The sequence below is a fragment of the Ailuropoda melanoleuca genome, chromosome 13 (genome assembly GCF_002007445.2).
Source record: "Ailuropoda melanoleuca isolate Jingjing chromosome 13, ASM200744v2, whole genome shotgun sequence".
Lineage (NCBI taxonomy): Eukaryota > Metazoa > Chordata > Mammalia > Carnivora > Ursidae > Ailuropoda > Ailuropoda melanoleuca.
The window spans coordinates 45,527,676-45,555,053 of NC_048230.1; the positions used below are offsets into that span (position 1 = coordinate 45,527,676).

Genomic DNA, 27,378 nt, shown 5'->3' on the forward strand with positions numbered 1-27,378 from the left:
GAACATGCAGGAGCACGTTGGGGCAGGTGGGGATCTGTGAGAGCTCTGACCTGGCCTTGCACGAGACAGCAACAGTGGCCACACTAGTTTCTCTGCTGTGGGGGTGGGAGGAGGAACCAGGAGAGCCAGGAGCAGCTCGCTGGACCTGAAGGCTCTGGGGAGAGTGACCAGGGCTGGAGGTGCTGAAAGGACAGCGCCCAGCCTGGCTGGCCAAGCCCACGTCCCGGTGAAAGTTCTCCCCGGGCTGGAGCTGGGTGCCGTGTGCGTCTGGATTTGTCCACTCTTCTTTTCTGGATCCCAACAGTACAGTCTTGGCAAAGATGGCTTGAGCCTGAAAGCTTTCCCATTTATTTTTAAATAAATGAAATCCCTGTCTCTTGCATGGAATTCACCCCAACCGAGCACTTTCAATGAACTGCTTCCCTGGGTTGCAGGGCTGGAAGGCACTGTTGACCAGGTTGCTGACAACTGGACAATGGTGTGCATGGCACAAAACTGAAAACATTCATGTTCGGTGAGCCAACTCATTGAAAGCATGTCCTAAACACAGGAAACCAAGATTTTCAAACTTTGGTATGGGATTCATCTGCCAGAATCTCTGGGAAATGTGTCAGACCTTTCTGGGGTCTGCTGTTTGAGACAAAAGAACAGAGTGCTCGGGGCGCCTGGGTGGCTCAGTCATTAAGCGTCTGCCTTCGGCTCAGGTCATGATCCCAGGGTCCTGGGATCGAGCCCTGCATCAGGCTCCCTCCTTGGCAGGAAGCCTGCTTCTCCCTCTTACACTGCCCCTGTTTGTGTTCCCTCTCTTGCTGTCTCTTTCTGTCAAATAAATAAATAAAATCTTTAAAAAAAGAGAGAACAGAGGGTTCGGGGTTGCAAAGTTGTGCCTGCATCCCAGCGAGCTCCTCTCCAGCCTGGCTGGCGGTGCTCCCGCTGGGGGGCCTCCCCCAGGAGACAGTGAAGGCAACCGGTATCTCCTTAATGTCCTGGAATGAGAGAGCGGACGTTGTTTCTACCTCAGTGCTCATATGTTTGCAAAAATGATACCTGGGAATTGCTCCTCCTTCCTCGGCGAACCAACCCTACCCACAGGCCCAGTTCACCCTCCCACCGAGCGCCAAGAAGGGGGTCCCCAGGAGGGGCCGTGCCCAGCTTAGGTGACACCCCAAAGTCTGGGACCCCCTCTTAACAGGATGAGGGAGCACGAGGGCTGCTCAGAGGCTGATGAGTGGAGAGAACCAGCATGGACAGCCTCTCTCTATTTGTGATATAGGTGGCCATGCCCTTCCCTTTGAACTGACCAGATGGGCTCCCCCTTCCTCAGCCTGGGCTCAGCGGGGGTGCACACACTCAAGAAAACTGCAGCTAATGACCAGGCACAGAGGCAGGGTGGGGGGAGTCATGAGTGTGGCCCCTGGGCTGTACCTGTGTGCACAGGTGTATGTGGGATATAAGTGGCATTCCATCCCCAACATCTTGATGATTTACAAATTAGCTCTGTGCCCGCTGAATATGGAAGAAAAGGCCACATGGCCTCTAGCTTTGGAACTGAAAGGGCGAACAACACAGCTGATCCTGTTTTATGAGCCAAGTTACTAGTGAGGACAGTGCCAGCTACTAAAAGGGCCTACTTTAGTGGACCCCACAGTCCTGGGCAAATGTGGGAAGAGGCTGGATGTGGTCAGGAGAGGCCCCTGAAGCCCCCAGCATCCAAGGTGTGCAGAGGGAGGCTTAGCGAGTGGAGGCATGGTGCAGAGTGTCAGTGTGGAGCACACAGGGGCCTCTCAGTGGTTGAGGAATGAGTCCTTTGGCTTCCCAGAAGAAGGTTCTGGAAGGACACCCCCCCCAACCATGGCTCCCTGGCCTGGGGAGCAACCTCTGCTTACTCCCCCTCAAGAGCATACCCTGCCATCTGCGTCCAGAACCTGCCGTCCTCTGTCCTGGACTAGGGTGCCAGTGTCCCGCCTGGCCTCAGGCCTCTGTCTTGCCCTGGGCCCACCCTCCCAGGTCCTTTCTGGGGTCTGCAGAAGAAAGTCCAGGCCTTTTGGAGTGAGTCTCTCAGGTCTCACTTCTCTGACCACCTCTGCCCCTCTCCTTGCTTCAGGGGCCTCTGCAAACCCTCCCTTTCCCCTGCTGCCTCCCTTCCAGGACTCCTCCAAGTTCCAGCTCAGACCACCTCTTAGGAAGCCTCCCCAGATGCCTCCCTCTACACTCAGGGGACCTGGGTCTAGAAGGTCCTCAAGCCTGGCCCACTTAGAGGCCAAGTGCATAAGGTCCTGGTGGGCCGAGCCTTGGCGGAGGGTGTAGGGCCATGTACATCCCTCCCTTCTGCTCCTAGGAGTCCAGACCAGGGGTCCAGCTGGTAGGAATCCAACTAGGGCCAGGCGCCGGCAGGGCTTTGGGATCCAAGGGAGAGCTGGGGGCCCGCTCAGGAGGTGCGCTTGTCTGACCAGGGGATGACCAGGGGCCCCGATTCCCTGGTCAGGACACATGGCGCCGCGGGGAGAAGACGCCGGGAGCAGCCCGGTCCTCGTCTGCTGCCTCCTGCGTCCCCTCCCCTCCCCTCCCCTCCCTCCCGCGGCCCGCGCGGCGTCGCAGGGGTTAATGGGGGCGGGGCGAGGCCCGGGCCGGGGGCCTGGGCTCGGGCCCGCGCCGCCCCCTGCGCGCCTCCCCCGCTGAGCTCGCGCCCGCCGGGGCGCCGCCCGGCACCATGGTACAGAAGTCGCGCAACGGCGGCGTGTACCCCGGCCCGAGCGGGGAGAAGAAGCTCAAGGTGGGCTTCGTGGGGTTGGACCCCGGCGCGCCCGACTCCACCCGGGACGGCGCGCTGCTCATCGCCGGCTCCGAGGCCCCCAAGCGCGGCAGCATCCTGAGCAAGCCGCGCGCGGGAGGCGCGGGCGCCGGGAAGCCCCCCAAGCGCAACGCCTTCTACCGCAAGCTGCAGAATTTCCTGTACAACGTGCTGGAGCGGCCGCGCGGCTGNCGCAAGCTGCAGAATTTCCTGTACAACGTGCTGGAGCGGCCGCGCGGCTGGGCGTTCATCTACCACGCCTACGTGTGAGTGCCCACAGGCGGCACGCGGCTGCGGGCGGCGGGGGACCCCCTTTGCGTCCGAGCGCCCGCGTCGGTCACGCCGGCGCCCGGGTCTGAGCCCGGGGTACGGCGTTCCCTGGCTAAAGAGAAGGGCAGAGATGCTTGTGAGGTTGGAAGGAGTTCTGGCGTCCGGGCGTCCGGGCCACGGTGGGGGCGCCCTCCCCCAACGAACAGCGGCCGGGCTGGTTGCAACAGCCCCTCCCCCGCAGGATGGGGGGATGTGCGGCTCCCCAGCCTCCGCCGGGCTGGTTGCAACAGCCCCTCCCCCGCAGGATGGGGGGATGTGCGGCTCCCCAGCCTCCCCTCCGAGGCCCGAGGCCCGAGGCCCCTCCCCACGGCCGCTGCGCCGAACAAAGGGCCAGCCGGGAGGGAGGGTGGCGCTGCCAGTCCTGCCAAGGCATCTGGACTCCTGGAGGCCCCCCTCTGGGCTGGGCTCCCCCGAGGGAGGGGGCAAGGGGTGGGGGCAGGGGCTGGCTTACTTGGGCTCGACCCCCAAGCCGCTCACTCTCCACTTAGGGTGAGCTTCTTCTGGTTTGCTGGAATGGGGGTGGGGGGTGTCCTAATATTACTTCCCTCCCCCAGCCCTGGGCTCGGGGTTGTTGACCGTCTTGCCCCTTGGTGCCTGCTGTCATCCTTGGCCCAGCCTGCATCCCCCACTCTCCCCCCCACCCAGCACAGCCCTGACCCCTCTGTGCTGCTGCGAGCTGGAGGAGCCCCCGGCACCGCGCACGTTCTGGGCTCTGGATCCCCTCCTTGGTGGGTGGATGCCCAGGAGGAGGGGTGCTGCTGTCCTGAGCCCGCCAGCCCTGGCCCTGTGCAGGGACCTGCTGGCTCCCGGGGCAGGTGCCGTGGCCTCAGGCCGGCACTGTGTGCACATGAATGTTCATGTGTGCCGTGTTCCAGCATGAGTTGCTGCGCGTGTGGCCTGTGCCGTTGGTGTGCTGTCTCTGAGCGGGCAGGCACTCTCCCTCCCATCCCAGCTAGACTGGGGCCGGGACTCGGCCATTTTGAATGAAAAAGGCATTTTGGGATGGGAGTGAGGAACGGATTCTGGGAAACCATCTCCGACCGTGTGCCCCCCTGGGATGAGAGGGGTGTGTGCCCATGGACCTGTGAGTGTGTGCTCTGGACAGACCCTCCATGGGATGGGGGAGAAGACCCCAGGGGGGGAAAGCCCGGCTGCTAGAGGGGATTGTGTTCTGGGGGGGAGACCACAGCCCTGGCAGGTGCCTGGGGCACTGTTCCCTGCCCCAGTGCTGAGCCACCGTGGGAGGCAGGGGCTTCCCTGGCACCGTGAGCGTCCCCCCACTCCCCACCCCGGCCCCAGTGGGGAGACTCGCACTCTTCCCTTGTAGGGGTGCTCAGGTGAGCTGTTCATCCTTGGAAGAGCCCTGTGTCTCCTCATCAATGGCCCTCCTGTCACCACCTCCCTCCTCACCTTCTAGGAGGTCCCGCCCCGACCTCCGGCACGTGGTCAGAGCCCACCCCACAGCCCTGCAGCCGGGTGCCCCTCTCTGGCCTGTGGTTTGGCTACTGGAGGGTTTGCTGTGCTTTGGCCCCACACGTCCCTGGCCGGCAGGACATCCTAGGGGTCCCCTCTGCGTGGCCCCGTCTCCAGCCCCGAGTGGCTTCTCCCTGCCCGGGCCTGAAGTGGCCAGCCCCTCTGTGCCTCCTGCCTCCTCAGAGCTGCAGCACCCAGAAAGGGACGCAGCGCGGAAGGGAAGGCTGGGGCGGGTTGCTGCTGCCGTGTGTGCGTGTGTGTCTGTCCGCGTGAGCCAGGACAAGCAGGCCTGTAGCGTGTGCGGGCCCTCCTGCCTGCTCAGCCCCTTCCCGGCTTCCCCGCTGAGGGCACAGGCTGCTTTGAGCTCCTTTGGCTCACTGGCAGGGGGACTTTTCTGGGGAGTGGGGGAGGCGGGAGGGGAGCAGGTGTCGTGGCAGCTGTTGGGTTAGGCAGTGAAGTCTAGTCGCAGAACCCGCAGGCCCCAGTCTTCCATCAGGAGAGTGGGCACCGCAGCTCCTTGTCCCCAGGCGTTGTGGCGATGGGCCGATGGGGTAGCCGCTCTCTCAGGGCGGGCTCACTGGACTCTCAGCGAACGGTGACACATCTCCGGCTGTTGTTGCTCGTCACCCATCCCCCAGGTCCCCAGGCATGAAATTCTCCACTGTCCCTATGCCCAGCCCATGCCTGGGGCCCAGCCCCACCCCAAACCAGGACGCCTTCACTGCCCAGCTGCTGGTCTCCTGCCCAGGGGTGTGGCGACCCCCTTGCCCAGTGTGGACTAGCCTGGCCCGTGTGCGTCATCAGGTTTTCTGGATTCATTAATTAAACAAAGTTCAAGGCCCTCTTCCCTGCCTGGCGCTGAGCTGGGCCTGAGCAAGCCTGTGGAGGGCAGGAGCCCGGCCTCCTCCATCTGTCCTGGCTGGAAGGGGGTCCTCAGTGCTGGGGCAGCAATGAGCCCTCTTAGGCCACCGTTCTGCTTTTGCCACCAAAGCCTGGCTTCTGGAAGATGGAGGTGTGCCAGCCCCTCTGGGTGCCCCAGTGGGTCCTGGGGGGTGGTGGCTATCAGGCGGGGAGGGATGTGGCTGCCCTGTGATTCCCCGTCGACCCCCTGTGGAAGGGGCTTTTTCCGAGGACCTGCCTGTGGGAGTGGAGCCGCGTCGCTCCTTCCTGGTGTGAGCTTCTGGGGAGAGGAGCCTTCCCTGAGTCAGGACGTATCCCACGCCCGCGGAGGTATGGGCCTGCCTGGGCAGAAACAGCTTGGACCCGCCCCTCCCAGCTCTGAGACCCCTGGAGGGTCCCTTCCTCTGCCTGGGTGGGCAGACCTTGCCCCGTGTGACGGTTCAGCCTGATTTGGGCGGGCAGCCCAGGCTGCACATGGATGCAGGGGCGGTCGCTGGGGCCCCGGTCGGGAGGACTCCCACACACGTCATCAGCACTTGGCGGTGTGGGGTGGGGAAGGGTCCGACTCAGCTCGAACAGCCCTGCGGACCCTCCTCCCCAGTGCCTGTTCCTCACACCTCAGGAAAGAGTCTCAGGGCTGAAGGGTCTGTGCACCCTGAGAGCAGGGGCGTCTCTGTAAGAGGATTTTCTGGGTGTAAGTCTGGAGTTTTTGGGAGTTTCTCAGAGGGGACCTGAGTTTCTAGAGCGCCCTGTCAGGGATGTGGTCCGGGCAAGTCCACCGGGGGTCCTCTGGGAGCCTGGCTCGGGTGTGACCCCCAGGCTTGGCGGAGCCGGGCAGTTACTCCTTTGAGGGGGATCCCTTCCGTGTGGTTTCTCTGTGGCTGCTGTGTGCTGGTCTCAGCTGTATGTCCGGGAGCCTCAGAGAGGCCTGTTTGCACTGGTGGGGAAACTGAGGCCAGGCAAGGTTGAATGAGCTGCAGAGTCGTCTCACTCAGGCTGAGAGGGGTCTCCTCATTGGAGACGAGCGTTCTGGGCACAGATTGCCTGACTTACCCACATCCGAAAGCCGCTTTGAGTTGTCAGCATGGAGCCGCGTGTAGAACGGGCAAGCGCCGAGCAGGACCGAGTCGCGGAGGCCGGCTCAGTGTGCGGCTCACTTTTTGTGTGCTGTTGTCTCTTGGGCTGGGCAGCCAAGCCCTCTGTCCTCAGACGGCACTTGCTTTGGGGTCAGGGCTGGGAGCTGCTGGGCCTGGCATGATCTCCAGCAGGCCGGGGTCCAGGGCCTCAGGGCCTGCTGCGGTCCCCTGCGCGGCCTTAGCTAACTCTGCACAGGCCACCTGCTGTCCCCTCTTGCTTGTTTGCTGCCGGTGGGCTGCCAGGGGCGACGGGGGGTGGGGGGGAGGTGGAGCCTCTGCCCTCAGTCTTGGCCCTGACTGTTCCTTGGTCTGACCACATCTGAGGGTTGAGCGTGGCCCGGGGAGGTGGCTGGGGTCCCTCCTCTGCTGACGGAGCATTGTGTTTCCAGAAGGAGGCTGGAGCCTGCGTGGCTGTGTTCTCAGCTGTTTTCAAGTCGCAGACCTCTCTCTGTCCTTGGGGAGGGAGTGTCCACCGAGAGTTGGAGAATCTTATGGAAATTTCCTCAAAGGTGGGAACACCAGGAGAGTTGTGGTTTCCAGGGGAACCGGGGCTGACCAGACTGTCCTCACTGGTCTGGAGACCTCAGGCCTCCTTGCAGGATTTCCCAGCCTCACCACGTAGTTTAAAGCGAGATCAGACCGTGATGATATAGTCCCGTCTAAGCCCTGTGTCCCTATGTCCACTGTTAGGTTGTGGATTCCCCACAAGCTCCCATGTCCTCAGGGTGACAGGGTCGGTAGGAAGCTCAGTGCTTGACGGCTTCAGAGGTCAGAGCAGAAAGAATCTCGGTTTTGTCAGACGTCTGTACAAGTCAAATATCCCAACTCCAAGGACTCGGAAGGAGTTGGCTGGCCATGTGGGCACTGCTGTGTGTCGGGCACCCTCGGACCCCAGATGCCTGCCCTGTGGTGGGAGGCCCAGCTCCGGTTCTGACAAGACTTAAGCCCCAGCATGTCTTCGAAGAAGCAGATTGCCTCCAGGAGTCACACGTGGCTGGGGTGCCTCTCGGCTCGTCTCGGTTAATATGCTAACCCACGGGCCTCGGCTAATCTCTGCGCTCCCGCCCGTGCAGGATGCAGGCCCCGTGCCTCTGCGTGGCTGTCACTCAGCAGATGTCCTGGCCCCTGCTAGGGAGAGCCACGAGGCTAGCCGCGAGGAGTGGGCGCTTTCACTGTCCTGTGGAAGGAATAGGGTCTAGAGGACTGAGCTCCTTGGGGTTCGTGGAGGACGCCACCAGCAGGGTCTTGGGCTTGGGGAGGGCAGGCCCCTCAGAAGATGGAACCCCTGTACAGGATGGGGGGCCACGCGTGTGTGTTCTGCGGCCTCTGAGCGTCCACGGGAGGTTGGACAGGGCGGGTGAGGCCAGGGGCCAGGCCTGGGGTTCAGGCCCTGTCCCGTTCAAAGGCTGAGGATAGTGGTGGGCCCTGGGCGGGAGGCTGCTGCCCTCGGGAGGCGAAGCTTATGGGGGATGTTGGTGCCTGACTTCTGGTTATTGGAGGCCACGCGGGGATACCCTGCACTGCCTCCTGTTAAATGTTCTCGGGTACAGATGTAGGATCGTTCCGGGGCGGACACTGCCGGGAACAGACATCGCCCCGTTACCCCCACGGAGGCCGCGCTGTCTCAATTTCCACTGCTCGTTAGCGTGTCACTCAAGTGGCTCGCTATTCGTGGAGTGACATTATCCGGTGGAAATGCTTCAGAGGGCGTGTTCGGCTGAAGGACCGTGAGCGGTGGGGACCCCCGGCTCTGGGCCAGCCTGGCTGGGCTCCTGCCTCCACAGACGCCCCCAGGCCCCAGGTTTCCTTGTCTGTAACGTGGGCTAATGATTCTGTCTTTACTTTTGCGAGTCATCGACCGGATCCTTGGCATGTGCGACGCCCGCCAAGCTCGCGGCCGTTGTTCTTAGGTCTCCGCGGCTGTGGTTTTAGCAGAAGGAAAAGCCTGTCCGGCATGGAGGCTGGACAGCAGGAGCCTGTCTGGGCAGCTCCCTTGGCCACCCGCCCTCAGCCCAGCCGTGGCAAGCCCACAGTCCCTCGGCCAGTGGCTGGGCCTGGACCGAGAGGCTTGTGGCTGCTGGTAAGGAAGCCGTGCGTTTCGACGTGAGGCCCCACCGGACTCTCCAGACCCTCGCTTGTGTGTTCGTCCCGGCAGACTGGCCACACTCCTGGAGGAGTTTGCTTGCTCTGCAGCAGCCTGGGTGTTGGGACATGTCTTCCTGTTCATGGCTGAATGGCACACGTTCCCAGCATCCTGAGCCTCCAGACGCGGAGGCAGGAGTGATTTTGGCTTGAAAAGCAGCTTTGCGGGCAGGTTGTACCGATGGGGTCCCTGAGGACCGCTGGCCTCTGGCTGGGCGTCCCGACCAGCCCCCGCTGTCCTCGGCTAGGTCATGTGGTGACCTCAGTCCACGCAGGCCTCAAGGCTGAGCCCGCCTCGGCTGCACAGTCCACATGGCGACGGCTGCTTTCTCCTGCAAGGCTGGAGCTCAGCTGTGCTTTCCAGCCGCGATGTGCTGGCAGCTCCAGCCGCCTCTTACCACGGCGCCTCGTTCGTGGCGACACACCGGCCACCGCGGGAGGAGGATGCGTGTCTTCCTGTGGTGGCTGCGTGGCACCTGTCACCCCGCCCAGCAAAGCCGGAGCAGCTTAGTTGAATACGTGGTGGGAAGAGGAGGGTCGTGCAGAGCTGAGGCTGTCCCCAGAGAACAGCGTCTTCCATGCTGGGGGGAGGGTTTTGAAGAAAGCCGTGGTTCTGGAATGACTCCGTGTTGTGCCTTGCCCCCGGGACTCCACACTCGGCAGGGGTGATGCCTCTCACTGACCCGTCCTCAGCGCACTTCCCCGGCTGCTGGTGGTACCACCGTGAGCCCCCGAAATGAGTCTGCTGTCTTTGATTAGTTCCTGTGGACAGGTGCGTGTCGGAGAGGGTCAGTGGCAGACGTGGCTTTCCCTAAAGCCCGTCTCTTCCTTCCATGAACTTGAAAAGCTGTGGCGATGACCACCTGGGGGCTCAGTTGGTCAATGTCTGGCTCTTGGTCTCAGCTCGGGTCTTGAACTCAGTCGTGAGTTCAAGGCACATGTTGGGCTCCATGCTGGGTGTGAAGCCTACTTAAAAAAAAAAAAAAGTCACGAATGGAGTCAGAGGGGGAGGCGGTGCAGGGATTGCTCAGCAGCGGACTTTCCGGAGTTGGGGAGAGGGAGGGCTCGAGTTTCTGTTGTTTGAAGCTGGTCTAGATTGTGCTTTGAATTCATCCAGAAGGGCAGGGGTGAGGAGCCTGGGCTGGCAGTGCCCCTGGCTTGGGAGCACTCTGGCTGAGCTGGAACCTGCATCCCGAAGGCTCTGCCAGATCCAAGGCCTCCCAGGAGCCCCTGGAAGGTCAACGTTTCCAGAACAAGGTGCTTCTAAAATGCTTTGCTCTAAGTATGTTTGCATGGCTTTCTCTGCAGGAGTCTGGCTGAGCATGCCAGGATGGGTCCTTGTTGGGAGCCCATGGGGACGAGGCTGGGGGCTCATTGTGGGGATGGAGGCCCGTCATGGTCACTGACAGGCATCATCTGCAGGGCTGAGTGCTGATTAAGGAGCCACTTGGCAGCCCTGCTGTGCACCCAGCCTCACCCTTTCCTGGTGGAAGGAGGGAAGGTGGCGGGGACGCAGGTCCCCACGTGGGGTTGAAGCTAATATTTCCTCCTTCCTTCTGGGCCCTGGTGAGTGCGGGGCTCGGTCATGGGGGAGGTCAGGTCTTGGAAAGGGGGTCTTCTAGACCTTCCTTGAGTCTCGGACAATGAGCAGGGATGGGGACAGGATTGTTCTCAGGGGCCTCCCAGCCCTGCTGTCAGTCAGCTCCCAGATGCTGAGGTCAGGGCCACAGGGGAGCGATCATGGACCCAAGGCCACTTGATGACAAGAGGGGCCTTCAGGATTCAGACCTAGCAGGTGCTGGGCTACGGGGCCTGTGGCTTCTCCTGCAGGGCACTTCCTGCTCTTGGGGGGGTGACCTGCCCATGTTGGGGTCTGGCTCCTCCCCAGCCCCCAGCTGCCACAACCTTGGTCCCCCTGCTTAGCATCTGGGGTTGGCTGAGGGGAGGAGACACTGTGGAGGACAGGCCTTGTCTTTTCTGGCAGCTCCGTGCAGAAGCCATGAGGCGTGGGGCCGAGGCTGCTCCTGTTGGCGGGAACGGGGTGGTGTGTTCCAGGCCAGCCCAGAGCCTGACCTTCGTCTGCAGGACGTGCACCAGAGCTCAGTGTCACTAGGCCCTACCCATTAGCTGGCTGGAGTAAAATTAGGGTTCTAATTCTTCTGGATTACTTGGAATAATTTTGTAACTGTACAGAAAGTCCTAACGGGAGTCCTGGGGAGCAGCGTCCCCGGATATCCCTCAATCATCTGTGATGGCAGCAGGTTGGCAGCTCGCGGTGAACCTGGCCGCAGAGTGTCCTCCTAGATTGCTTCTGGCAGCGTGCGGAGTGCGGTCGTCCCCCTCCCAGACTGCTCCCTTCCCTAGGTCTCGTCTGGCTTGCTTTTTCCCTCCATGGAACTCAAGAGCTTAGAAGCCCTGAACTTGCCTTTCCATTCAGGCTTGGAAAAAATATTTGAAGGGTTCATAGGAGGAGAAGGCCAATTTCTCCTGGGACCCCAGGCTTGTGGGGAGGTGGTGAGATCTTCGGGAAGCACAGAGAGAAGCTGGTGCAGCAGAAGCAGGTGTGGAAGTGGGAGGAGCCGTCTCGGGGCTGCAGGCCTGGCTGGGTCCATGGGAGTTGAGAAGTGTGTTCACCCACACAGACAGAGCCTCAGCGAGCCTCCCGCAGGAGGGCAGGGCCCGACCCGGCTGCTTTGCACGTGCAGAAGGGCAGAGCAGGGAAGTGGGAGCGTTTTGGAGCTTAGATCCCAGGTGGGGCTGGGAGGCCCCGGCAGGTGAGGCGGGAGAGGGTGCTGGCCATGGTTCTGACCGTGAACCCGCGGGCCTGGCTCCTCAGGGCAGCAGCCGAGGCCCACGGAGCCGGCTGGCCTGGGGAAGGGGCCGGGTGGTCAGCACCGGCTTCCATCTCCAGATTTAGCTGCTGGTGCCCCCAGGGTTCTTTCCTCCCGGTTAGCAGTCTTGCCGGCGTATCCAAGAGGGTCCTGGCTGACGTGCGTGTGTACTGAGCTGAAAGCTGAATTAACGTGGTGCGGGCTGGAACCAGGCGCGTCACCGTGGCAGCCCCATCTGAGCCCAGACAGCACTGCCCGACCTGAGCGAGGGGCGCCAGCGGCATCAGAAAGCAGCACGTGGTACGGTGCATTATCTCTTCCGAGGACAGAAATCATACGCACCCATTGTAGGACGTCGGGAAGATGCGGACAAACACAGGAAGAACGTTTGTCTCCCTGATTTATTTTCAAGCATCTGTGCCCATCTAGGCGTTTTTTAAGATTTTTTTTTTTTTTTTTTTTATTTATTTGACAGATAGAGACAGCCAGCGAGAGAGGGGACACAAGCAGGGGGAGTGGGAGAGGGAAGAAGCAGGCTCATAGCAGAAGAGCCTGATGTGGGGCTCGATCCCAGAACACCGGGATCACGCCCTGAGCCAAAGGCAGACGCCCAACCGCTGTGCCACCCAGGCGCCCCCCATCTAGGCGTTTTTTAAACTAGATGGGATGCAGACTTCGGTCATTCTTTTCCGTGTTAACGACGTATCGTGGAATTTCCCCATGGACTGGATGCCCCTGTTTGGTGGGTGTTGGGCTTTGTCTCTGAGAAGAGCTCCCTGGGGGGGTGGTGACGAGGGTCCTGTGCCTGACTCCCCTCCCCTTGTGCCCTTGTGGCTTGAAGTTTGGGAGGAGACCGTGGCTGTGGGCTCTGGCCTGGAGAATGGACCCCAAGCACATGCCTGGTGGCCACCCAGTGGAGGGGGACCAGGACTGGCCCAGGAGGGGGCATGTTAAAAAGGGGTCCTGCCTGTGGGTGAGCCCTCTGTCGCTGGAGGCATGTGAGTGGGGTCCAAGAAACACTCACTAGGATGTTTTTAGGAGACCATATGCCAGAGCGATGAGCCCTGGGAGCCGGGGGGGGGCAGCCCGGGAGCCAGTTGGAGGGTCTTCGGGAAGAGTCTGGGGGAGGCTGACAAGGGGGGCAGCAGGCCTGGCTGTCCCATCAGCCTCAGGGGAGCCCTCCTCACCCTGCTCCCGCACTGGGCTTCCCTGGGATTGTGCCGACGGACTGTCCTTCCCCAGTCCTCTGCCGTTCCTTGAGGGGCATGGCCTTGTGTTTCGTGAGCTGCATCAGCCCCGTTGTGGGTTCACATGTGGCCAGGCTCCCCAGAGAGGGCCACGCCCCTCCTGGTCTCAGGACCCCCATGCTCTGCCTTTGGAAGCCCCCTGGGTCCCTCTAGGACACGGGCCTCCTGGCCACGGGCCCCTTCTTGACCCCCCGCTCCTGTCCTTTCCTGCGGCGTTTGAAGACAGTGTGGTATGCACCGTCAAGACTTGTCTGAGTGGGGCTGTGGGCCGCTCTCCAGCCGATTCAACCTCAGGAAGGCTGTCCTGGCCGTCGTGTGTCAGTGTGCCTGCCCCACCCCTGTGTGGGAGTTCTGGCTGTGTAGTCAGGGGCCAGCTGAGCAGAGCAGGGGAGGAGCTGACTGGACCCCTGCTTGGAGGGTCGCAGCAGAGTAGGGCTGGGCAGCCTGTCAGAAACCACGGGACAAGGAGGAGGATGCCCTGTGATGGATGTGCAAGCAGAAAAGAGCCTCAGGCAGTGAGAGCAATGTGTGCAAAGACCCTGGGGCTGGGAAGCTGGCCTGGGGAGGCTGAGAAATAGACAGGAGGGGAGTGAGGTGCCCTTCCTATGGTCTCAGTGGTGGGGGTTGGGGGTCCTTGTGAACTTGGGCCTTCTGATGGGTGAATGGCTAGGGAGGGATGCAGGACTCCTGACCTGCATGGCTCCCTGTCCTGAGAGAGCCCATGGCCAAGGCCTCAGAGGGACACTGACCATCCTGGGGCCACTGGCCTGTTGGGGGGCATCAAGGGGTCCCCTGAGAGCACCTTTCTGCCCTGGGTGTTAGGAGAGGAAGGGGCATTAGTGAGAAAAGCCCAGCTTTGGTGTGGTCCCGAGGGGCAGTTGTGGGAGGGGCTGGAGCGGGGTGGGGGTGGGGTCCAGGCAGGCCAAGGCTGTTACTGGGGCCTCAAGTGCCGAGCCAGCGGTTGGACCTTCTGGGGCTTTCTGGGTTGTGGCTTGTCAGGCACGGGACATGTATTGAGCACTTGCTGTATGCAACGCACAGTCCCAAGGGTTCGCCCGTCACCTCCCTGCGGCCTTCTGCTCGGGAGGGCTCCCGAGAAGCTTCCGTCCTTGGATTAGCAGGCTCAGGTGGGAGCCGGGCTGGCCTGGGGGGGCTCTGGGGGGAGGCGACACCCACGGGGGAGCCTTGGGTGCAGACGAGGGATCTCGGGAGGATGGCTTCCTCCTCCCTCCAACCCTGGCGTGATCTCACGGTGATTCTTCACGTGTGGTTTGTGCCTGGAGCGGCCGTCAGCAGTCCGGGCTCTCCGTCACTCCTGGAGATGGGAAGTGGCAGTGGGTCTGGGAGGCAGAACAGTTTATTAGGGGCGAAATTAGATTCCAGGTCCTAATGGATGAGGCGGGCAGGAGGCTCCCGGGGGCCCGGGGGCAAGTCTGGACTGGAGGGCCTGCTGTGGCCTCACGCTGGCTGATGCTCGCTCGTCCTGGGCCCCGCTGGGCTTCGGGGCCACCCAGCCCCAGGGAGGCACAGGCTTACTGTGTCGAGTGGCCACGGCGGCTGCTCCAGAGCCTTCACTCTCCCGCCTGTAAAATGGGTGAGAGCGTGTTCTGCCCTTAGTTGTCATGGGCCTGGCGCATAGTGGCCTTGCTGTGAATGCTAAGGGGGGGGGGGGCTTGATGTCAGAGACCCTTCCCCACCTTCCAGAGAGCAGCCGGTCAGGGTGGGGGGGCAGTGGCGTGCTGATGACTTTGTCCCATTGCTGCCACATTTGCTGTTAAATGTTTATTTCATGACACATGGGAATGAGATTAATAGCCCCGGCCGTCTCCTGAGTTAGTCTGGGGGCGGCGAAGGCATCCAGGGTGTGGGCCTGGCTGCAGGGGCTTTGTCCTGCTTCTGCTGCGGAACCCTCCCTGTGGACCCCGGGAGCGACGTGGCAGAGGCTCTGTCCTATTTTCCTGGAAGGTAAATATTCCGTGCTGTCAGATGGCGCTAGGGAGTGGGAGGGGGAGACGGTCCCTGGGGGTGGGGCTGCCCGCTCTCTCGAGGGCAGGGGCAGGCAGAACGCACGCGTGCACACACGTGTGCTTCCCATGACCGGCAGGCGTGGCTACAGGCTGACCGCCGTGGGGGGCTTGTCCCGCTGACCTGTGCGTCTCCACCGCCCTCCGTCCCTCATCCCTCCCGTCAGCTTCTGTCTGCTCTGGGCCCTGCCCTGCGTGGCATCCCATACATCAGAATCCCCGCACTCAGGCCCCTGCCCTGCCTCTCTGCTCCGAGCTCAGGCTGTGGCTCAGGTCCCTTCTGACGTCTGGCTGAGGTCTCTCCTGCTGCTGGGTGAACACAGTCCGCTCGCTGTGGGCCCTGGGCGGTGCTGGCACCCGGGCTGGGTGCACGTCAGACGAGGGGGTTGTCCTGGGCAGTGCGCCCTCTCCAGGTGGCCCATTTCCTCACTGTTCAGGTGAGCACGAGCCGAGGTCTTCTCACCACCCCTACCTCGTGCCCCCCATCCTGGCCCCTGGAATCTGGGGCTGGGCACTGGCTGCTTGAGATCCTTGTCTCCTTGGCAACCGCTGCTTGGAATTCACTGTGATAAGCATTCTCGGCTGCAGCTGCTGCGGGAGAACCACCCTGTCCTGCCACGTGGGATGCCTCCCTTTCCCTGCAGCCTGGACGGGTCCCAGGCCACAGGGTGTGAGAAGGCCCTGCAGAGAGCAGGCTCGGATGAGCCTTGCCGCTAAGGGAGGGGGCTCCCGGACTCCGGGGCGGGTAGAGCCGCTCACCTGTCCCTATGGGGAGGAGGCAGACCAGCCATTCTGGGCCCGCAGAGCGAAGATTTCTATCTGAATGTCTCCTCACCAGCCGCGTGGGTCCTCCGGCACCTGGACGGGTCAGCACTCTGAGCACATGGTGTGCTGTGAGGGGACCTCGGGAGTGCTGGTGGCGGTCCCTGCCCACCTCTCCCCCACCTCTCCTGAGGACCAGGAGTGGGACGAAGGGTCCCTTCCTGCCACAGCCGCCAGAAGCAGAGACAGAGGGAAAGGCCTGCAGGAGAGAAGGCAGGACACGGCCACTTTCAGATCCCTGAGTGTCGGCAGGAAGCTCCCGGTCTGCCCAGGGCCCCCACGGGCCTCAGTGATTCTCCCCTGTTGCTCTGCAGGAGGGTGGCTCCTGTGTCCCAGCTAGCCCCTCCCCCAGGCTCCCCAGGCTGGACCCCGCTCAGGTGTCTGCATCACCGAGGACACTGTGCTCGGGCCCCCTACCGGCTTCTTGAGCCTCAGTTTCCCCATGTCTAAGATGGGCGTGAGTGTGGATGGCGCTGGGGGGGTGGCGGGGGCCCCCAGTCCCTGAGGCGCCCGTGGATAGGAAGGTGCCCGGAAATAAGTGTGTCCTGTGTTGTTCAGCTACGTGCGGCTGGTGGGCGGTGGGGGAAGGAATTGCCGTTCGGTTCGGAGTTGTCCTCTCTGGATCAGGGGACCTAGTCCTGGGCCTGGAGCCATGGCTTGGGAGGGAGGTGCCCTCTCTCCCTGGGGGTCTGCTTGTCTTTGCTGCGGCCTCCCGCTGCCTGCTTCCCCCCTCCTCCTCATGGGTGGGCAAGGCCCAGCTCTTCCCGAGTGCACACCCCCTGCCCGCCTGCTGTCTGTGGCCATCTGTCCCTAACCCTCAAAAACAGGGGGCGGCTGCTGGGAGTTGGCTCTGCTCACCTGGCCGAGCGGGAACGTTCCCAGTGTCTGGCTTCGGGCTTTTCTTCTCCAAGTTGCTGGCGTGACTCTGGAACCTCCCATCACGGGCTGCTGGGAAGGGCTGCCCATCCACAGAGCGCGGCCAGGCCATTCCGGAATGTTCCAAGATGCCGGTCAGAGCCGCCCACGGGAAGCAGGGCTGACAGGGCCTGGTCGCCTTGGGACTTGGGCTTTCTCGTTTTCACTTCAGGGCAACGTTTTCTTGCAGCGTGAGTCTGAGTGTGGAGTCCGACCTCCCCCATGCGGGGGACAGCGGCATCAGGCTTCCCCTGCCCCATTCTCTCGTCTGGTCAGACTTGCCCTCTGCCCAGTTCCGGAACACGCCGTCTTCCCTGTCTCTGGGCCACCCCATGTGCTCTTCCCTTTTCCCCTCTTGGCCCCACGCACTCTTCACCTTCGTGGACACCTCCTCAGAGAAGCCTGACAGATTTCACGTCTGCCCTGGGCTCCCCGCCTCTCTGCACTGAACCAGGCTGGGTTGGGTGCCCTTCCTGTCGTGGGTGATACGTCCAGCCCCTGCCATCACCCAGGCCTCCAGGGTTCTGACCCAGAGCCCTGGAATCTCTGCCTCCTCCATCCCCGGCAGATCCACACTGCGTGGGTGTGACTTCCCCACGGACTGAGCTGGGAGAAAATACCACCAGGCAGAGTTACAAATACATACATAAAGCACATGGGCTATCTGGACTTTTTTTTCCAGGGCTCAGTTAATTGAATAAATTGTCTAACGAAAGGAAATTAATTGTGGTTTTGAAATGTGACTGCTTCCTCGCTGCTGCCTTGTCTGCACCGGCTTCGTCCTCTTTATGTCAGTACCGCTGTGCGGGAGCTGGGCGTATGCCAGGGCCCCCCTCCCCAGCCGCACGCCCAGGGAAGGTCTTCGGGGCACCTGGGGCAGGGCTGCCGGAGGTGCCCCAGGACCCGGCCGAGGCTCAGAGCTCCTGGTGCCACCCAGCTCGAGCACCAGCAGGACGCCAGCGGACAGGGTAGGGCCGGGCCCGTGTTAGCACCGGGGCGGCTGGGCTCCGGTACGACCATGCAGCAGTGTGGGCTCACGACGGTCTCCGGCCTCCTCCTGCCACTGGACAGCCTGGTGGTCTCGACTCCTGGGGCATCCAGGGTGGCGAGAACACCCAGGAGGGGAGAGGTGTGCTGGCCCCTGTCTAGCTCCCCACACCACGTGCTTGGTGCCCCCTAGGAGCCCTGAACCCGGCCCTTGGCCTCGGGCACTCTGCTCCCTCAGGCCCCAGCCTCACACTGTCCCCTTTGGCCAGACACCCTGGCTGCTGTGTCGGACGGGGTCTTGGCGTCTGTGCTGGCTGCACAGTGCCTCTCAGCTCCCCTTGTCGGGAACTGATGGGCCTTCTGTGCACCCGTCCTGTGCAGCCAGAACCCAGATCTGGCGGCCAAGGCCCTGGGCGGGTGTTCGTGAAGGACCGTGCATATTGGAAGACAGGCGTGTTCTGTTTCTGAGCCTTGAAAGGAGAACCGTACACAAGGAAGAGGACACAAGCTTATGAGGGACGTCCACGGGACAGCCGGCGTTCCCGGAGAGTTCTGGGGACCTTTCCAAAGCCCAAGGCTGTTGAGGCGGGAGTGTGGTGGGTGCGGTGGTGCACAGTCCCGGGGGTGGGTTCAGCCGTGATTGTGGGCTCTGCCCCCTTGGGCCCCCTCTGGCCGCCGCTGACCGCCCTCCGCCTCGGCCCCAGGTTCCTGCTGGTCTTCTCCTGCCTCGTGCTGTCGGTCTTCTCCACCATCAAGGAGTACGAGAAGAGCTCGGAGGGAGCGCTCTACATCTTGGTGAGTCCCTGGCGGGACGTGCAGCCGCGGAGGCGGTGGTTGGCGGTCTGTCCCCCAGCCCCTTGCTGCAGAGACTCTGACCCCCTAGGCCTGCTCCTGCATGAGCCTGGCCTCCCCCGCAGAGACCCCTGCCCCCTCCCACCCGTGGCCCCCGCTCTCCAGGCTCCAGTCTGGTGGACCGAGGCCCATCCAGCCGCCCCGACTGATGTTAGCGAGCGACCTTGCCGCGTCCACCGCCCCGATGGTCACAGTGCCGACACCTGCATCTCCCCTAACACCCAGTCTGCCCTGCTGCCCCTCCCCGTGTCCCTGCAGCGTCTGACAGCCCACCCCCACCCCCCACCCCGTTCCCATTTGCTCACTAGAGCCTGAGGGCCCAGGTGGCCCCCTCCCCGGGAAGTGTGGGGTGTTCCCCGGTGGACGTGGGCGCGGGGCGGGGGCTGAGAAGCTGACAGCATTGACAGGCAGGGGCGGGCACCATGGCAACCACAGTGCAGTGTCTTTGTTGCTGTTGGTGACGGAGGGGCTGCGGGAGGAGGCTGATCCCTGTCTGGAATGAACCTCAGAGGAGCCCCCGCCTCCCCTGCCTGCCCGCACTTTGGCCTCGGGTGCCACGGGCCTCAGGGAGGCCACACCTCTTGCAGTTATCTGGGATGCTTCCTCAGCTTTGCTTTCTGTGCCCCACCCACGCCAGCTCACACCGACGGGACCCCCCTCCACTAACACCGGCTCACACTGGACGGGACCCCCCAACTAACACCCGCTCACACTGGACAGGACCCCCCCCACTAACACCCGCTCACACTGGACAGGACCCCCCAACTAACAACCGCTCACACTGGACAGGACCCCCCCACTAACACCGTCTCACACTGGACGGGACCCCCCAACTAACACTGGCTCCCACTGGACAGGACCCCCCACTAACACCGGCTCACACTGGACGGGACCCCCCTCCACTAACACCCGCTCACACTGGACGGGACCGACCCCCCCCCACTAACCCCGGCTCACACTGGACGGGACCCCCCTCCACTAACACCCTCTCACACTGGATGGGACCGACCTCCCCCCCACTAGCACCGGCTTGGCCAGCCTGGTTCCAGCCCTGACCCCGGCTGGGGCGTGGCTCAGTGTGGCCTTCCCCGCAGGAAATCGTGACCATCGTGGTGTTTGGTGTGGAGTACTTTGTGCGGATCTGGGCGGCGGGCTGCTGCTGCCGGTACCGCGGCTGGAGGGGGCGGCTCAAGTTTGCCCGGAAGCCCTTCTGTGTGATAGGTGAGGCCGGGGTGGGGGGGTGCAGGCTGCCAGCCTGGAGAGGGCCGTGGGTGCATGTTGGCCCGGGAGGCAGGCTGAGACTGCGGACTGGCTGCTTCTGGAAGTTTCCTCCGCCTGCCCTCTTGGCGTCCACGCCTGTGGTGAATGAGGCCTGAGTGGCAGGAGGAGGGGAGAGGTGTCGGGACAGCTGCTGCCCAGGGCAGGGCTGGGCAGGGTGGACAGTAGTGCCGTCCCCTTGCTGGCCCTTTGCATGTGCCTCCCGTCCATCTGTCCGTCACCCTAGGGGGGCCCCCTTGCCTGTAGCCAGAAACGAGGTGCAGGGGGTCCAGCCCCGCCTTGAGCCCCGCCGTCTCCCACAGACATCATGGTGCTCATTGCCTCCATCGCCGTGCTGGCTGCTGGCTCCCAGGGCAACGTCTTCGCCACATCGGCACTCCGGAGCCTGCGGTTCCTACAGATTCTGCGGATGATCCGCATGGACCGGCGTGGCGGCACGTGGAAGCTGCTGGGCTCCGTGGTCTATGCCCACAGCAAGGTGAGCAGCGCCGGGTCCCAGGCCCTACTGGATGGAGCCCTGGAGGTCAGGGCAGATAGGAGCCAGCCCGCCCCCTCTCTGGGCGTCTGCCCACGAGCCGCGCCGTCCTGGTCCGCTCTGTCCAGAGCAGCCGTTCCGCGACGCGCTCTGTGGTTGGTGGGTGCGTGGGGTCGGTACCTCCCAGACAGCAGCCTGCGGAGGCTGGAGCTCGAGCCGGCGGCCGTGAGGGGCCTGCAGCCCTGCGCGGGAGCCCCACCCTGTGTTCTCCTCCGTCCTTCCTGTCTGAGCCCTGAGCTGGGGGCTTGGTTGGCAGGACAGGGCCGGTGTTGGCCCTCTAAAGTGCTGAGGTGCTGGCCCCCCAGGCTCCTCCAGGAGCCTCTTCCACATNTCCGAGGACAGAAATCATACGCACCCATTGTAGGACGTCGGGAAGATGCGGACAAACACAGGAAGAACGTTTGTCTCCCTGATTTATTTTCAAGCATCTGTGCCCATCTAGGCGTTTTTTAAGATTTTTTTTTTTTTTTTTTATTTATTTGACAGATAGAGACAGCCAGCGAGAGAGGGGACACAAGCAGGGGGAGTGGGAGAGGAAGAAGCAGGCTCATAGCAGAAGAGCCTGATGTGGGGCTCGATCCCAGAACACCGGGATCACGCCCTGAGCCAAAGGCAGACGCCCAACCGCTGTGCCACCCAGGCGCCCCCCATCTAGGCGTTTTTTAAACTAGATGGGATGCAGACTTCGGTCATTCTTTTCCGTGTTAACGACGTATCGTGGAATTTCCCCATGGACTGGATGCCCCTGTTTGGTGGGTGTTGGGCTTTGTCTCTGAGAAGAGCTCCCTGGGGGGGTGGTGACGAGGGTCCTGTGCCTGACTCCCCTCCCCTTGTGCCCTTGTGGCTTGAAGTTTGGGAGGAGACCGTGGCTGTGGGCTCTGGCCTGGAGAATGGACCCCAAGCACATGCCTGGTGGCCACCCAGTGGAGGGGGACCAGGACTGGCCCAGGAGGGGGCATGTTAAAAAGGGGTCCTGCCTGTGGGTGAGCCCTCTGTCGCTGGAGGCATGTGAGTGGGGTCCAAGAAACACTCACTAGGATGTTTTTAGGAGACCATATGCCAGAGCGATGAGCCCTGGGAGCCGGGGGGGGGCAGCCCGGGAGCCAGTTGGAGGGTCTTCGGGAAGAGTCTGGGGGAGGCTGACAAGGGGGGCAGCAGGCCTGGCTGTCCCATCAGCCTCAGGGGAGCCCTCCTCACCCTGCTCCCGCACTGGGCTTCCCTGGGATTGTGCCGACGGACTGTCCTTCCCCAGTCCTCTGCCGTTCCTTGAGGGGCATGGCCTTGTGTTTCGTGAGCTGCATCAGCCCCGTTGTGGGTTCACATGTGGCCAGGCTCCCCAGAGAGGGCCACGCCCCTCCTGGTCTCAGGACCCCCATGCTCTGCCTTTGGAAGCCCCCTGGGTCCCTCTAGGACACGGGCCTCCTGGCCACGGGCCCCTTCTTGACCCCCCGCTCCTGTCCTTTCCTGCGGCGTTTGAAGACAGTGTGGTATGCACCGTCAAGACTTGTCTGAGTGGGGCTGTGGGCCGCTCTCCAGCCGATTCAACCTCAGGAAGGCTGTCCTGGCCGTCGTGTGTCAGTGTGCCTGCCCCACCCCTGTGTGGGAGTTCTGGCTGTGTAGTCAGGGGCCAGCTGAGCAGAGCAGGGGAGGAGCTGACTGGACCCCTGCTTGGAGGGTCGCAGCAGAGTAGGGCTGGGCAGCCTGTCAGAAACCACGGGACAAGGAGGAGGATGCCCTGTGATGGATGTGCAAGCAGAAAAGAGCCTCAGGCAGTGAGAGCAATGTGTGCAAAGACCCTGGGGCTGGGAAGCTGGCCTGGGGAGGCTGAGAAATAGACAGGAGGGGAGTGAGGTGCCCTTCCTATGGTCTCAGTGGTGGGGGTTGGGGGTCCTTGTGAACTTGGGCCTTCTGATGGGTGAATGGCTAGGGAGGGATGCAGGACTCCTGACCTGCATGGCTCCCTGTCCTGAGAGAGCCCATGGCCAAGGCCTCAGAGGGACACTGACCATCCTGGGGCCACTGGCCTGTTGGGGGGCATCAAGGGGTCCCCTGAGAGCACCTTTCTGCCCTGGGTGTTAGGAGAGGAAGGGGCATTAGTGAGAAAAGCCCAGCTTTGGTGTGGTCCCGAGGGGCAGTTGTGGGAGGGGCTGGAGCGGGGTGGGGGTGGGGTCCAGGCAGGCCAAGGCTGTTACTGGGGCCTCAAGTGCCGAGCCAGCGGTTGGACCTTCTGGGGCTTTCTGGGTTGTGGCTTGTCAGGCACGGGACATGTATTGAGCACTTGCTGTATGCAACGCACAGTCCCAAGGGTTCGCCCGTCACCTCCCTGCGGCCTTCTGCTCGGGAGGGCTCCCGAGAAGCTTCCGTCCTTGGATTAGCAGGCTCAGGTGGGAGCCGGGCTGGCCTGGGGGGGCTCTGGGGGGAGGCGACACCCACGGGGGAGCCTTGGGTGCAGACGAGGGATCTCGGGAGGATGGCTTCCTCCTCCCTCCAACCCTGGCGTGATCTCACGGTGATTCTTCACGTGTGGTTTGTGCCTGGAGCGGCCGTCAGCAGTCCGGGCTCCGTCACTCCTGGAGATGGGAAGTGGCAGTGGGTCTGGGAGGCAGAACAGTTTATTAGGGGCGAAATTAGATTCCAGGTCCTAATGGATGAGGCGGGCAGGAGGCTCCCGGGGGCCCGGGGGCAAGTCTGGACTGGAGGGCCTGCTGTGGCCTCACGCTGGCTGATGCTCGCTCGTCCTGGGCCCCGCTGGGCTTCGGGGCCACCCAGCCCCAGGGAGGCACAGGCTTACTGTGTCGAGTGGCCACGGCGGCTGCTCCAGAGCCTTCACTCTCCCGCCTGTAAAATGGGTGAGAGCGTGTTCTGCCCTTAGTTGTCATGGGTCTGGCGCATAGTGGCCTTGCTGTGAATGCTAACGGGGGGGGGGGCTTGATGTCAGAGACCCTTCCCCACCTTCCAGAGAGCAGCCGGTCAGGGTGGGGGGGCAGTGGCGTGCTGATGACTTTGTCCCATTGCTGCCACATTTGCTGTTAAATGTTTATTTCATGACACATGGGAATGAGATTAATAGCCCCGGCCGTCTCCTGAGTTAGTCTGGGGGCGGCGAAGGCATCCAGGGTGTGGGCCTGGCTGCAGGGGCTTTGTCCTGCTTCTGCTGCGGAACCCTCCCTGTGGACCCCGGGAGCGACGTGGCAGAGGCTCTGTCCTATTTTCCTGGAAGGTAAATATTCCGTGCTGTCAGATGGCGCTAGGGAGTGGGAGGGGGAGACGGTCCCTGGGGGTGGGGCTGCCCGCTCTCTCGAGGGCAGGGGCAGGCAGAACGCACGCGTGCACACACGTGTGCTTCCCATGACCGGCAGGCGTGGCTACAGGCTGACCGCCGTGGGGGGCTTGTCCCGCTGACCTGTGCGTCTCCACCGCCCTCCGTCCCTCATCCCTCCCGTCAGCTTCTGTCTGCTCTGGGCCCTGCCCTGCGTGGCATCCCATACATCAGAATCCCCGCACTCAGGCCCCTGCCCTGCCTCTCTGCTCCGAGCTCAGGCTGTGGCTCAGGTCCCTTCTGACGTCTGGCTGAGGTCTCTCCTGCTGCTGGGTGAACACAGTCCGCTCGCTGTGGGCCCTGGGCGGTGCTGGCACCCGGGCTGGGTGCACGTCAGACGAGGGGGTTGTCCTGGGCAGTGCGCCCTCTCCAGGTGGCCCATTTCCTCACTGTTCAGGTGAGCACGAGCCGAGGTCTTCTCACCACCCCTACCTCGTGCCCCCCATCCTGGCCCCTGGAATCTGGGGCTGGGCACTGGCTGCTTGAGATCCTTGTCTCCTTGGCAACCGCTGCTTGGAATTCACTGTGATAAGCATTCTCGGCTGCAGCTGCTGCGGGAGAACCACCCTGTCCTGCCACGTGGGATGCCTCCCTTTCCCTGCAGCCTGGACGGGTCCCAGGCCGCAGGGTGTGAGAAGGCCCTGCAGAGAGCAGGCTCGGATGAGCCTTGCCGCTAAGGGAGGGGGCTCCCGGACTCCGGGGCGGGTAGAGCCGCTCACCTGTCCCTATGGGGAGGAGGCAGACCAGCCATTCTGGGCCCGCAGAGCGAAGATTTCTATCTGAATGTCTCCTCACCAGCCGCGTGGGTCCTCCGGCACCTGGACGGGTCAGCACTCTGAGCACATGGTGTGCTGTGAGGGGACCTCGGGAGTGCTGGTGGCGGTCCCTGCCCACCTCTCCCCCACCTCTCCTGAGGACCAGGAGTGGGACGAAGGGTCCCTTCCTGCCACAGCCGCCAGAAGCAGAGACAGAGGGAAAGGCCTGCAGGAGAGAAGGCAGGACACGGCCACTTTCAGATCCCTGAGTGTCGGCAGGAAGCTCCCGGTCTGCCCAGGGCCCCCACGGGCCTCAGTGATTCTCCCCTGTTGCTCTGCAGGAGGGTGGCTCCTGTGTCCCAGCTAGCCCCTCCCCCAGGCTCCCCAGGCTGGACCCCGCTCAGGTGTCTGCATCACCGAGGACACTGTGCTCGGGCCCCCTACCGGCTTCTTGAGCCTCAGTTTCCCCATGTCTAAGATGGGCGTGAGTGTGGATGGCGCTGGGGGGGTGGCGGGGGCCCCCAGTCCCTGAGGCGCCCGTGGATAGGAAGGTGCCCGGAAATAAGTGTGTCCTGTGTTGTTCAGCTACGTGCGGCTGGTGGGCGGTGGGGGAAGGAATTGCCGTTCGGTTCGGAGTTGTCCTCTCTGGATCAGGGGACCTAGTCCTGGGCCTGGAGCCATGGCTTGGGAGGGAGGTGCCCTCTCTCCCTGGGGGTCTGCTTGTCTTTGCTGCGGCCTCCCGCTGCCTGCTTCCCCCCTCCTCCTCATGGGTGGGCAAGGCCCAGCTCTTCCCGAGTGCACACCCCCTGCCCGCCTGCTGTCTGTGGCCATCTGTCCCTAACCCTCAAAAACAGGGGGCGGCTGCTGGGAGTTGGCTCTGCTCACCTGGCCGAGCGGGAACGTTCCCAGTGTCTGGCTTCGGGCTTTTCTTCTCCAAGTTGCTGGCGTGACTCTGGAACCTCCCATCACGGGCTGCTGGGAAGGGCTGCCCATCCACAGAGCGCGGCCAGGCCATTCCGGAATGTTCCAAGATGCCGGTCAGAGCCGCCCACGGGAAGCAGGGCTGACAGGGCCTGGTCGCCTTGGGACTTGGGCTTTCTCGTTTTCACTTCAGGGCAACGTTTTCTTGCAGCGTGAGTCTGAGTGTGGAGTCCGACCTCCCCCATGCGGGGGACAGCGGCATCAGGCTTCCCCTGCCCCATTCTCTCGTCTGGTCAGACTTGCCCTCTGCCCAGTTCCGGAACACGCCGTCTTCCCTGTCTCTGGGCCACCCCATGTGCTCTTCCCTTTTCCCCTCTTGGCCCCACGCACTCTTCACCTTCGTGGACACCTCCTCAGAGAAGCCTGACAGATTTCACGTCTGCCCTGGGCTCCCCGCCTCTCTGCACTGAACCAGGCTGGGTTGGGTGCCCTTCCTGTCGTGGGTGATACGTCCAGCCCCTGCCATCACCCAGGCCTCCAGGGTTCTGACCCAGAGCCCTGGAATCTCTGCCTCCTCCATCCCCGGCAGATCCACACTGCGTGGGTGTGACTTCCCCACGGACTGAGCTGGGAGAAAATACCACCAGGCAGAGTTACAAATACATACATAAAGCACATGGGCTATCTGGACTTTTTTTTCCAGGGCTCAGTTAATTGAATAAATTGTCTAACGAAAGGAAATTAATTGTGGTTTTGAAATGTGACTGCTTCCTCGCTGCTGCCTTGTCTGCACCGGCTTCGTCCTCTTTATGTCAGTACCGCTGTGCGGGAGCTGGGCGTATGCCAGGGCCCCCCTCCCCAGCCGCACGCCCAGGGAAGGTCTTCGGGGCACCTGGGGCAGGGCTGCCGGAGGTGCCCCAGGACCCGGCCGAGGCTCAGAGCTCCTGGTGCCACCCAGCTCGAGCACCAGCAGGACGCCAGCGGACAGGGTAGGGCCGGGCCCGTGTTAGCACCGGGGCGGCTGGGCTCCGGTACGACCATGCAGCAGTGTGGGCTCACGACGGTCTCCGGCCTCCTCCTGCCACTGGACAGCCTGGTGGTCTCGACTCCTGGGGCATCCAGGGTGGCGAGAACACCCAGGAGGGGAGAGGTGTGCTGGCCCCTGTCTAGCTCCCCACACCACGTGCTTGGTGCCCCCTAGGAGCCCTGAACCCGGCCCTTGGCCTCGGGCACTCTGCTCCCTCAGGCCCCAGCCTCACACTGTCCCCTTTGGCCAGACACCCTGGCTGCTGTGTCGGACGGGGTCTTGGCGTCTGTGCTGGCTGCACAGTGCCTCTCAGCTCCCCTTGTCGGGAACTGATGGGCCTTCTGTGCACCCGTCCTGTGCAGCCAGAACCCAGATCTGGCGGCCAAGGCCCTGGGCGGGTGTTCGTGAAGGACCGTGCATATTGGAAGACAGGCGTGTTCTGTTTCTGAGCCTTGAAAGGAGAACCGTACACAAGGAAGAGGACACAAGCTTATGAGGGACGTCCACGGGACAGCCGGCGTTCCCGGAGAGTTCTGGGGGACCTTTCCAAAGCCCAAGGCTGTTGAGGCGGGAGTGTGGTGGGTGCGGTGGTGCACAGTCCCGGGGGTGGGTTCAGCCGTGATTGTGGGCTCTGCCCCCTTGGGCCCCCTCTGGCCGCCGCTGACCGCCCTCCGCCTCGGCCCCAGGTTCCTGCTGGTCTTCTCCTGCCTCGTGCTGTCGGTCTTCTCCACCATCAAGGAGTACGAGAAGAGCTCGGAGGGAGCGCTCTACATCTTGGTGAGTCCCTGGCGGGACGTGCAGCCGCGGAGGCGGTGGTTGGCGGTCTGTCCCCCAGCCCCTTGCTGCAGAGACTCTGACCCCCTAGGCCTGCTCCTGCATGAGCCTGGCCTCCCCCGCAGAGACCCCTGCCCCCTCCCACCCGTGGCCCCCGCTCTCCAGGCTCCAGTCTGGTGGACCGAGGCCCATCCAGCCGCCCCGACTGATGTTAGCGAGCGACCTTGCCGCGTCCACCGCCCCGATGGTCACAGTGCCGACACCTGCATCTCCCCTAACACCCAGTCTGCCCTGCTGCCCCTCCCCGTGTCCCTGCAGC

General features: G+C 63.0%; 1 protein-coding gene across 1 annotated transcript; it reads left to right on the forward strand.

Moving 5' to 3' along the window:
* The first annotated feature begins 2,623 nt into the window (after positions 1-2,623).
* On the forward strand, positions 2,624-27,268 carry LOC117795738 (potassium voltage-gated channel subfamily KQT member 2-like). Its single transcript, XM_034641560.1, has 7 exons — positions 2,624-2,932; positions 2,984-3,057; positions 18,303-18,393; positions 19,545-19,671; positions 20,031-20,511; positions 26,972-27,062; positions 27,185-27,268. Exons 1-7 carry the CDS (start codon positions 2,711-2,713, stop codon positions 27,266-27,268), a joined length of 1,170 nt encoding a protein of 389 aa, XP_034497451.1. The 5' UTR covers positions 2,624-2,710.
* The last annotated feature ends 110 nt before the right edge of the window (positions 27,269-27,378 follow it).